We start from the raw sequence: 12,101 nt of genomic DNA on the forward strand, positions 1-12,101 counted from the left end.
TGGATCCCATACCTCCTTACTTTCTCAATAAATCTTGCATAGGGTACCTTATGAAATGCCTTGCTGAAATCCACATGCACTACATCTACTGCTCTTCCTTCATCAATGCGTTTAGTCACATCCTGAAAAAATTCAATCAGGTTCGTAAGGCTCGACCTGCCCTTGACAAAGCCATGCTGACTACTCCTAATCATATTATACCTCTCCAAATGTTCATAAATCCTGCCTCTCAGGATCTTCTCCATCAACTTACCAACCACTGAGGTAAGACTCACTGGTCTATAATTTCCTGGGGTAACTCTACTACCTTTCTTGAATAAGGGAACAACGTCTGCAACCCTCCAATCCTCTGGAACCTCTCCCGTCTGCATTGATGATGCAAAGATCATTGCCAGAGGCTCAGTAGTCTCCTCCCTCGCCTTCCACAGTAGCCTGGGATACATCTCATCCAGTCCTGGCAACTTATCCAACTTGATGCTTTCCAAAAGCTCCAGCACATCCTCTTCCTTAATAACTGCATGCTCAAGCTTTTCAGTCCGCTGCAAGTCATCACTACAATCACCAAGATCCTTTTCCAAAGCAAACACTGAAGTATTCATTAAATACTTCTGCTATTTCCTCCAGTTCCATACACACTTTCCTACTGTCACACTTGATAGGTCCCATTCTCTCACATCTTATCCTCTTGCTCTTCACATACTTGTAGAATGTCTTGCGGTTTTCCTTAATACTGCCCGCCAAGGCCTTCTCATGGTCCCTTCTGGCTCTCCTAATTTCCTTCTTAAGCTCCTTCCTATTAGCCTTATAATTTTCTAGATCGCTAACATTACCGAGCTCTCTGAACCTTTCGAAAGCTTTTCCTTTTTTTCTTGACTAGATTTACTACAACCTTTGTACGCTGCAGTTCCTGTACCCTACCATAACTTCCCTGTCTCATTGGAATGTACCTATACAGAATTCTACACAAATATCCCCTGATCATTTGCCACATTTCTTCTGTACTTTTCCCTAAGAAAATCTTTTCTCAATTTAAGCTTCCAAGTTCCTGCCTGATAGCCTCATAAGTCCCCTTACTCCAATTAAATGCTTTTCCAACTTGTCTGTTCCTATCTCTCTCCAATGCTATTGTAAAGGAGATAGAATTATAATCACTATCTCCAAAATGCTCTCCACTGAGAGATCTGACACCTGACCAGGTTCATCTCCCAATACCAAATCAAGTACAGTCTCTCCTCTTGTAGGCTTATCTACATTTTGTATCATGAAACCTTCCTGAACACAGCTAACAAACTCCACCCCATCTAAACTCCTTGGTCTAGGCAGATGCCAATTGATATTTGGGAAATTAAAATCTCCCACCATGACAACTCTGTTATTGTTACACTTTTCAGGATCTGTTTCCCTATCTGCTCCTCGATATCCCTGTTACTATTGGGCGGCCTATAAAAAACACCCAGTAGAGTTATTGACCCCTTCCTGTTTCTAACCTCCACACACAGAGACTCCGTATACAATCCCTCCATGACGTCCATCTTTTCTGCAGCCATTACACTATCTATGATCAACTGCCACGTCCCCACCTCTTTTGGCTCCCTCCCTGTCCTTTCTGAAACATCTAAAACCTGACACTTGAATTAACCATTCCCTGAGCCATCCAAGTCCCTGTAAAGGCCACCACATCATTCCTCCAAGTACTGATCCATGCTCTAAACTCATCTGCTTTGTTCACAATACCCCTTGCATTAAAATAGACACATCTCAAACCGTCGGCCTGAGTGCATCCCTTCTCCATCACCTGCCTATCCTCCCTCACACACAGTCTCCAAGTTTTCTCTATTTGTGAGCCAACCTTCTCTTCCCCAGTCTCTTTAGTTCGGTTCCCACCCCCCAACAGTTCTAGTTTAAACTCTCCCCAGTACCCTTAGCAAACCTCCCCGCCAGGATGTTGGTCCCACTGGGATTCAAGTGCAACCCGTCCCTTTTGTACAGGTCACACCTGCTCCAAAATAGGTCCCAATGATCCAGAAATCTGATAATGATAAACTGATAAAGGTCACCATGGCCTTTCTTTAATTCCTAAATGATAATTAATGTTGTGGATTATTTTTTTCCTTATTCAATCATAGGATGTGGATATTACTGGCTAGGCTGACTGCCCACGACTTGGTCCTGGATATCACTCCTAACCTTCCAGAGAAATAGAGTTATGTACATTTGCTGGTTTAACATACACAGCCTAAACTATGAAAGGACAGTCAGCTTCCTTGTCACCATAACTTGAACTTATATTACTTAGTTGCCATGATCTGATATCTCAATTAGCATTCCAGATTCTGGTTACTAATTCAATAATATAACAATTACTTTACTGTATACATTGTTTCTAGACTCAATTATCTCACCACACCTCTCCCCAAGAAGCACTGAATGTTTTTAAACCAGGTATTACCTCTTCAATGGGTATATGTTTAACCAATCCACTGACAACAGTTCTTGGATTTGTTTCACCAACATCAACTTCTTCCACGTACAGTGAGTCAGCATCAGGGTGCTTTTTAGCAGTGATGATACGCCCAATGCGTAGGTCTAAACGAGAAACGTCGATTGGTTTGGAATCATCGCCACCTCCCGTTGTCTGTTTCTTCTCTTTCTTTTCTCCTGCAAATATAAAAGAATCAATGGTAGAACATTTCAAGAAGTATGTTTCTATCAGTAACATATGGGGGAGGGGCATCTGCTTTCATTCAAAATAACAGTCTGCAATTTACAAAGCAGTTTGAGATGTGCAACATCTTCTGTAGTAAAAACAGTTAAAGAAAGCAGTACTGAAATGAGAGGATAGAGTCTTGTTTTTAAGGTTATGAATCTCACTGCAGTAATACTGCATTATTCAACAATAAGCTTGTATGTTGTAGGACTAGGAACAAAGAAAAATATTTCAAAAGTCCTTTTGAAAAACTAAAAAAATACGCTAAGCTTGCAAAAAAAAAAAGCATGGAATCAACTCTACAAGGACAATCTTAAAACTGTCCACCAACTATACAGTACATCCTAATGCTCTAATTGAAGACAGTCTGTCTCTGACCACCAAATAGATTAAGCCCATTGAGATAACTGTAACCAAGCCCTGAACAGATCTGAGTCACTGTGGCTTTTGTGCTCCAACAAAAATTAAACATGCTTTTAAAATTATACATGAACCACCAAGGCTCATCAATAAAATCTTACAACCAGGTGAACAGAATTGGAACAGCACTGATATATTTGTGCATTAAGAAGAGTTGATGACGAGGCATACTCCCCCATTGCAGGTTGATAGGGTAGTTAAGAAGGCCTATGAGATGCTAGGTTTCATTAATAGGGGGATTGAGTTCAAGAGTAGAGAGGTCCTGTTGCAACTCTACAAATCTCTGGTGAGTGCACTTAAGAGTATTGTGTGTTCAATTCTGGACACCTCATTATAGGAAGGACGTGGAAGCTATGGAGAGGGTGCAGAGGAGATTTACCAGGATGTTGCCTGGATTGGAGAACAAGTCATATGAAGCAAGGTTAGCAGAGCTGGGATTTTTCTCTTTGGAGCATAGAAAAATGAGAGGGGACTTGATAGAGGACAACAAGATTATCAGAGGCAGAGACAGGGTGGATAGTTAGTACCCGTTTCCCAGGGCATCAATAGCTAACACCAGAGGGCATATGTACAAAATTAAGGGAAGGAAGTTTAGGGGAGACATCAGGGGTAAGTTTTTTTTTATTACACAGAGGGTTGTGAGTGCCTGGAATGACTTGCCAGGGATGGTGGTGGAGGCTAAAACATTAGAGGTATTTAAGATTCTCTTGGACAGGCACATGGATGAAAGAAAAATGGAGAGTTATGAGGTAGTGTGGGTTTAGTACTTTTTTAAAGGATTATATGGGTTGGCACAGCATGGAGAGCTGAAGGGCCTGTACTGTGCTGTAGTGTTCAATGGTTCTGTCGCTGCTTTTGAGAGACTCTATAGATCTATCCTGACAGTACATAGTAAACCTGTCAACGTGGATCGCCGCATCTGGTAGGGAACGAGTTAATCAGGATTCCATGAAACAAAGGACACACGCAGTCCTAATGTCCCTGATTCAGCACCCTAGCTCTGAGATCATCGATTTTATTCGTCAAGTTCACCAGCAAGATAGGCGGTATAGGGAGTTTAAAACCCCATTTCCTTATACGCACTTGTAGCCCCGATCTACACCTGCGCCTCCTCTGAGGTGTCCTCCGTGGGCACCTCCGACCACAATCGGTGTTGTTTCCTTTGGATTTAAGCAGCGATAGTTCATTTAAACGCATTAAGATATCCTTGTTGACTGTACTGACCTTGGAAGCTGAAACAGGAATACTGAATCATATCCATTGAGAGTACTACTGCTACTCGAGTCGCGCTAGTAGGCACCCTGGAAGTACCTCATCAGCTTCAAACTTCCCCTGCAACCCATTCCTCAAGTCCTGGCAATATCCTTGTAAATATTCTCTGTACTCTTTCAATCTTATTGTTATCTTTCCTGTAAGCAGGTGACCAGAACAGAATTGCACACAATACTTGTATTATTTAGGGTTTAACTACCTTTTTTATCTTGTTTCTTGTCTGGTTTATCTTTCTTTTTCTTGTCTCCATTCACTTCTGATGTTTTTGCATTTGCATTTGCCGTAGTCACTTGGGTTTGTGGAGGCAAACATGTTACAGGAGTGGACTGAACTGAAGTCTCTGTTGGATGTGGAACTTGTTTCACTGGAAAACAAAACATTTTGATATTGGAGGTTAAAACAACTTTTAGCTGCACACTTTCACCCTATAACCTTTTATAAAAAAAAGTCTGGCTAATTGAAAAACAATCAGAGTTATTCTATTTTCAAATAAGTCTTATAATAGTATATTTTAATGATAAAAAAGCAACAATTGGTGTGCTGAGCCATTGAAAATTAAAAGATGTTTTACCTATTCAATATAACTAAAGCGATCATAGCTGTAGTTTAATTAGCAAACTTCATTTACCTCAACTGGATACCTTCACTTGCCTGAACTGAAATTATTGCGCAACCTATGGACTCACACTCTACAACTCATGTTCTCAGTATTATTTACTTACTTATTTATTATTTTTATGTATTTGCACAATTTGTCTTCTTTTACACATTGGTTATTTGTCAGTCTATGTGTATAGTATTTTATCGATTCCATTTCATTTCTTTGTTTTACTGTGCATGCCTACAAGAAACTGAATTTCAGGGTAGTATATGGTGACTTACAGTGTGTGTAATTTGATAACAAATTTATTTTGAACTTTTGAACCAGGAAGTACCTTTTAGGCTGCATTCCATTAAAAGTTGTACCCTATTAACAAAAGCACTAGGGGCTTTAGGAAAGAGTGATAGAACTGGAGACAACTGCAGTTAATTGATATGGAAGGAGAGAGTCAGTCAATTTTCCAAATTAACATTGAAGGTGCGCCACTCTTTATACTTACACCAATTCATATAAAACTAGTTGTGAAAATTGCATTCAAGAATGATAAACAAAATTAGAATAATCAAAGTTGAACCAATCTAGAGTAACAAAGACCTAAATTACCCAAGAGTTCTTGAGCAGAGTCCCAAACGAGCAAACCTTGGAATAATTAGACTATCCCAGCAATTAAGCAATTAACCTTACAGTGCAGTTAAGATCACCAGGCTCGATCTGCATTCTGACAAAAGGACTAAGTGTGCTGCAGAAATTCAGTATGGTTACCTACTAGCATTCATTCAATGTCAATTAGAATTAGGCAACAAATATCAGTGTTTGTAAAGAATTGAAATAATTTGAGCTTAAACCTCAACTTCTGAAAGAACGTATGTAAAAATAGTACGTGAACAAGGGAAAAAAGAGTTACTTTGTCTTTCAAAAAAAAATTCCAAGGAGAAGATGAAGAACAACAAATTCGGGAGGTACCATCTTAATGAAAAGATGCCATCAGATATACATTATAGAACAGGAATAAAACCTGCCACCAGTTCCGATAAGTTGCTTGTTAACTGAAAGACAAATCCAAGTAGGAAAACATTATCTGTATGGAAAAGGCAGCAATATCCCCAACAATCATAGTTAATACAGTGGCTTATACGAATCAATAGTGACAAAAGCAGGTGATTCAATACTTCAGGATATCACTGAGAGTCAGAGAATCCAAATGATAAGAAACAAAAGCATTGCACAAGTTAAAAGAAAAAGACCTGTGAAATTAACCAAATTGCCAGAAAAATCAAGAGATATGAAAGTCCACTAATAGTTTATTCAGATTATTTAAGCTGGTAAGTGGTTCTTATTATACCTGATGTTATTAAGTCTGAATTTATACCTTAACAATATTATAAAAGCAGATCAAAAACAAGCATAGGTTTTGGAATTGAGCAGCAAACTATGAAAAGAGAAATAGTTAAAATTTCAGGTCTACGACAGGGACAGGGAAAAAAATGAAAACAAGTTAGGTTTCAGAGGCAGCAAAGGCATGAAATACATCCCTGAAAGGTAAATCAAATGACATAGCAGTAGGATTAGCAGTTAGAATCAGAAGATGCTCCATTGTCTGGGAGAAAATATTTCCACTTCCTGAATGGTTTTAGTGAGATATATGTTTTTTTAAAACAATCCACTTCCATACAATTTTAACAGTCCCTAATTCAGTTTCTTGAACTTGAATTCCCCAGCTGTCATGGGATACAAACAGGTGTTCCTTAATAAAAAGGCAGAACTCTGGTTGGTCAGTTTATTGACTTAACTATCATGTCAACATACCATTACTTAATAAACTTATGAATTTCTTTGAATCCTTTGAGTCTGTTACATAATTTATTAAGATCAACGCTGATCAAAAACAACCTTCCAAGTGAGAAGACTTGCTTGTTCCCACTCTCTCTCTGTCCAATGGTGATAGTGCCATTTTACAGAACTATCACCATATCCCTTGATTGTCTTAATATCTAAAATCTGGCTTGAATGAAATTAGTGCTCAAGCCTCCATAGTTCTCCAGGGTAAAGCATTCCAGTTCACTGACTAAAGAAATGTCATTGAAAGTCATACAGCATGAAAACAGGCCCTTTAGCTCATGTTGACCTTTAAAGACCAATTTACACCAATCCTGTTTCTGTTCTCTCCTCATTCCCATCAATTTCTTCCACCACCCCACGTTTCTACCAGACCCCACACATCCAAGGATTAGTGACTGAATAACCTACCAAACCACCTGCCTTTGGGTTGTGCAGGGAAAACAGTATACCTGGAGGAAATCCACACAATCAGAGCAGGAACATGCCAATCTGCAGACAATACATCAGGCTTGAATACAGGTCACTGGGGTTATAAGGTAGCAATTCCTTTACTGAGTTCTCAAAAGCCTACCTCTTGATCTCATACTATGCTCTCTAGTCCTAGACTCCTTAGCCATGACTTGCCCTCAGATTCTTAAATTCTAATTCCTTTAAGTTTTAATGAGATCTTCTCTTCTTCTTTTAAATCCTAGGGAATAGTTCAATTTATGAAATCTCTCATCATAGAGCAAACCAGAATTTTTACTACATTCCTTCTAAGTAAGGGGCATCCTACCTCACATAGACCAAAACTGTACATAATATTTCAGGTGTGCTCTCACCAAGGGCCTATATAATTGCAATAGACTTCTTTATTCCCAGAATCAAACTCTTGTTATGAAGTTTGAGATATGATTTCCATCCCCCTCCAATCAATGCTGTATCTGCATTTTGTCCCTCAAATTTAACATACCAAAGACTTTTACAGCATCTTTGTCCTTTATACTCTCCTTTTTTGTTTAGTTCTTCAAAATCCAAGACATCACACTTTTTCACATATTCTGCCATATTCTCTCCCCAGCATTGTCTCTACCTTCTGAAGCAAATTTATTCCCTACACCATACTCACAAGTTGTGCTTCTAGCTTAGTATTGCAAGTATATGTTGAAACATGTCATTTGGCATCTTCGGGTATGCCGAAATAGATTGATTACAGCTAGGTTTCAAGCACCGCACCACACCCTACTAGTTGCAACCTTCCAAGTGGGAAGAAATGCTTGCGCAGACTCTTCCAGTCCAATAACCAATTATCTTTCCATGTCAATATATCACCTTTAATTCAAAGTGCTCTGACTTTATTAACTAATCTCCTGTGCGAGAATCCAAACGGAACATATTCACAGGCTATCTTTTCTCAATTCTAGTCGCAACTTCCCATATCTTGAGATAATTTGGAATGGAAAAACAAAAACGTAAGAACAGTTTAAGAAAGAATTTTGTACATTCAAGCAGTTTTTTTGACTGTTTATCTGTGAAACCGCTAAGCATTTTGAAACGGACATAAACACAAAATATTGCAGATGTTGGAACCTGAAGCAACACAACAATATGCTGCCTGAGTACCTGGATTCCTTCAGTTGTTTTCTGTGTTAAAAGAAAATATTGTGGCGACCCACTTCCTAGCGCACTTGAACCAGCTCACAAATAGCCAGCGCGCTGGCACAAAGGCCAGTCCCAAAAGGGCGCCAGGTCTGGTTCACCAACAAAAGGAAAAGCCTGTGGGGAATTGTGAGTACGTGCCCCTACAGCATCTGCGCCCAGGGAGGGCCGGATCAGGGAGGCTTTAAAGCAAGGCTGTGAAGTTCGAATAAAATCTTTCTTTAACTGCAGTTTACTGACTCCATGTCGTTATTTTAGCGCTGCGTGTAGCACACCGCTACAATATACCATTTAATATAGTAAGAAGACAGAACAGATGTGCAAACAAACACTGGGAGATTCTGCTGATGCAGAATTAGATAGAAATCCAGAGTTACATAGAGAAAACACTGGAGGGACTCAGCAGGTCAGGCAGCATCTATGGAAATGAATAAACAATTGACCATTTGGTGAAATGCAGGTATAGCATTTCTATTGTCTGCAGGGACATAGTGACAGATATTAGATCAGATGCACTATGGCTTTTGATGTTTTCTATGGTTGAATCTGAAAACCACATTTTTCTTCTTCATCACTAACAAAGACAGAGTACATCCACATTTCAAATACAATTCAGCAACGTAACCCTAGATACCTCATTAATGTTCTTTTCTTTCCTCAGATATAAAAAAAAAGCAAGTAATGGATCAATGATGTGGCATGATAGGCTATTCTATTTTTGTTCTAAAGTGGAATTACTGAAGTGTGATTAGGTCAAGAAACCCAGTCATCCACACCTGCCAGAGGCTGAATGTTGGAATGAAGCCATTGCTATGGTTTAACAATGTTCTTGATGGGGTAATTTGGAATTAAGCCAATGTGGTTTAGGAATCACAATTACATTTTGAAAACAGGATAATAAATTGGCAAAATAAATTACCTTTAAAATTCATAATTTCTTCAAAATGTTATTTCAAGGTTGATATGCCAGCAGATGTAAAACCTACAAAATTGCATATAGCTTGTCACTGCAATATTTTAAAACACCACAATGGCAATTAGTGGATGAAAATAATAGATTAAATTTGTATCCCCCTTAATTTTAGTCAGATTTATCACCTTCAATTTAAATCAATCAAGTGATTGACAAAAAATGCTGATAATACAAGTTGTAATATAAACAATAATGATGAATTTACTTTTTTCAAGGTGCTATGTATGGTCTTATAGGAAGGCAAAACGGGTGCAAGGAACTGAAAGAACTATTCCAGGTTCTATTTCCTATGTTCTGTATTTAATTTGTCATAATTTGGTAAACTTATGGCAAGGAGAAAGAAACACAAATCAACTGAAGGAGAAAAATAAATCACTTAAGTAATTCTCCATGATCCTTTTCAAATGTAATCAAAGTTCCAGGAAAATATGCAAATTTGCAATATTAAATTGATAAAATACATAGTTAATAAATTCAACTTTCATAATCAATTTCATTTTTCCAAATATTTTGCATGTATGCTTACGGTTGCAATTTCCTTGACGGCACGAAGACCTACCTCCATTACGGATCTCCGCTTCAATGAGATTCTGCTTTAAATCTTCAATTTCCTTCTTCAACTTAGCATTTTCAACCCGAAGTCGCTTTTCTTCTCTTTGGGATGCCTGTAGGACTTATTTGCCAAAGAAAGATTAACAGAAAATAATTGATATACACAAATTGAAGATCAATTAGAAAGGATACATTATTCTCTCCTTCAGAAAGTTTCAGAAAACCAACCCAATGAAGGCACAAAGGCCATTATTTTCAGCTTGTGCTACAGTTTGAAGTCCTGTACCTTTGGGATTTGAAGGGGTCCAGATCAGAGAAAATGTTCTGATAAACACCTAACCTTAAACCTACATAAAACAAGCCTAACTCCTTGGCTAGTTTGTTCACTTGGCCCATCCCCTAAATTGCTCCTGCCATGAACTGGTAACTGCAAGATAATCAAGGCTACATCCACACTAGACCGGATAATTTTGAAAACACCGGTTTCACGTAAAAACGATAGGTGTCCACACTACGCATTTTAAAAAAATATCTCTATCCACATTGAAACGGAGATTTCGGTGAATCTCCTACTAGGCACGCACAGGACACATCTACCAAAAACAAGCGGCATGTTTGGTGTTGAATCTCGCTGTGAAAGTGCATGTTTCTGTAGTTACAGACTAGAAGAACTTAAAACGACGGACAGCTGTTGGCTCTCGCGCAGGAGAACTTAAAAATAGAAAAAAAACAAATACTGGAGCATACGGAGGCAACTGACAGGGAGTTTACGGACAGATTGGCCTGGCTGATGACAAACATTGAAATACTGACTAACTCTGTTGCATTAATAAAACACCTTGTTAAATGTAAAAGACATGTCTGCATCAGTATTATCTTGTATTTCCATACAATGTTACACTAGGCTGTTACACATCTATTGTCAGAGAAGTACTTGCATAAATAGGTAAACCACCTTCATACAAGGACAAAACAGGGCAAAGTGAGTATACTTATTTATTTTGTAAGTTATGGGTCAAAGTACTTGGTGAGTAAATTTCCAACTCTTCTGGCTTCAGTCTCGTTGCCATTTGTTCTGAAATTGTTAGGTTGTGTTCAAGAAAACAATGAAATAGCGCGCTGCCGCCTGACAGCGTTTTCAGAAGTCTCCGGTTACCCCGTCCACTCTGATCCCACCCACTTTGGACATTCCGTCTTCTCCCATGTCCAACTGGGCAGAAGATAGTAAAAGAAGATACTAAACTCAAGTACCATCAGGCTCAAGGAAAGCTTCTATCCTGCCGTGATAAAACTATTGAATGTTCCTGACTATCTTCCCTTACCCACCCAGGCACATCCCAGCTTATGGTTTCTCTGTGACTGCTCTTGCATGTGTCAAAGTGATTTTTCATATCCCATTTAAGTTTCCAATCTATGCCAAAACCCTAACATAAAACAAAAACTTCTTTGGAGTAATTAAAGCCATTAAAATGGCAAGTTAATTACTCCTTGATCCTTTTTGTGAAAGATTCACAAGTTTCAAAATATTTCATAGTTAGTCAAATTTCAGCTGAAATGCTTCAAGAAGTTTATCAAGAAGTTGATAAATCAGATTTTAAGCTTTTTTTTTAAATTGGAAAAAAGTTCCTCCACAAACCTGGTGGCAAATTACATTTATTCTTCTACACTGCAAGGATAAAGCTAAATAGCAACTACACTACATTAAATATTCTTTTCTGCTACATTAGTGTAGAAAATTTATGCTAACATGGTTTAATAAATAAAACTAAGTTGTTAATGATCAAACTAAAGTCCACAGTCTAAAAAAACAAAAGAACCTTCATATTCAAGTGTGACATGAACACCAATTGGTGCCAAGTAACTAACTTGTACTGTGGTCTTAGTACATGGAAACAGCCAAAAATCTGTTTCACTCTGGAATATTAATCATCACAACTTCCAAACATGATTCTTGGCTACATTCCAAACTAAAGCCAGGAACATATCAGATCTGAAATGAATGCATTATTAAGTTAACGCATTGGGCTAAAAATTCAAAATGTCTTTTTTTCGGTTTTCTCTCCATAAAGTCTTCAAAGTTGCAATTCCTACTGTTATAC

The 12,101-nt window shown here is 38.3% G+C and overlaps 1 protein-coding gene across 2 annotated transcripts in view; it reads right to left on the reverse strand.

The window, feature by feature from the left end:
- Window positions 1–12,101, reverse strand: part of aimp1a (aminoacyl tRNA synthetase complex interacting multifunctional protein 1a) — a 56,336-nt gene that overhangs the window by 20,607 nt on the left and 23,628 nt on the right. For both annotated transcript variants that reach the window (XM_059965397.1, XM_059965395.1), the window contains exons 3-5: window positions 10,010–10,123; window positions 4,599–4,763; window positions 2,450–2,658 (exon numbers count right to left, since the gene is read on the reverse strand). In XM_059965397.1, coding sequence (XP_059821380.1) covers window positions 2,450–2,658; window positions 4,599–4,763; window positions 10,010–10,123 — 488 coding nt within the window. The remainder of the gene's footprint in view (window positions 1–2,449; window positions 2,659–4,598; window positions 4,764–10,009; window positions 10,124–12,101) is intronic.

This window comes from Hypanus sabinus, chromosome 3 (assembly GCF_030144855.1).
Source record: "Hypanus sabinus isolate sHypSab1 chromosome 3, sHypSab1.hap1, whole genome shotgun sequence".
NCBI classification, from domain to species: domain Eukaryota; kingdom Metazoa; phylum Chordata; class Chondrichthyes; order Myliobatiformes; family Dasyatidae; genus Hypanus; species Hypanus sabinus.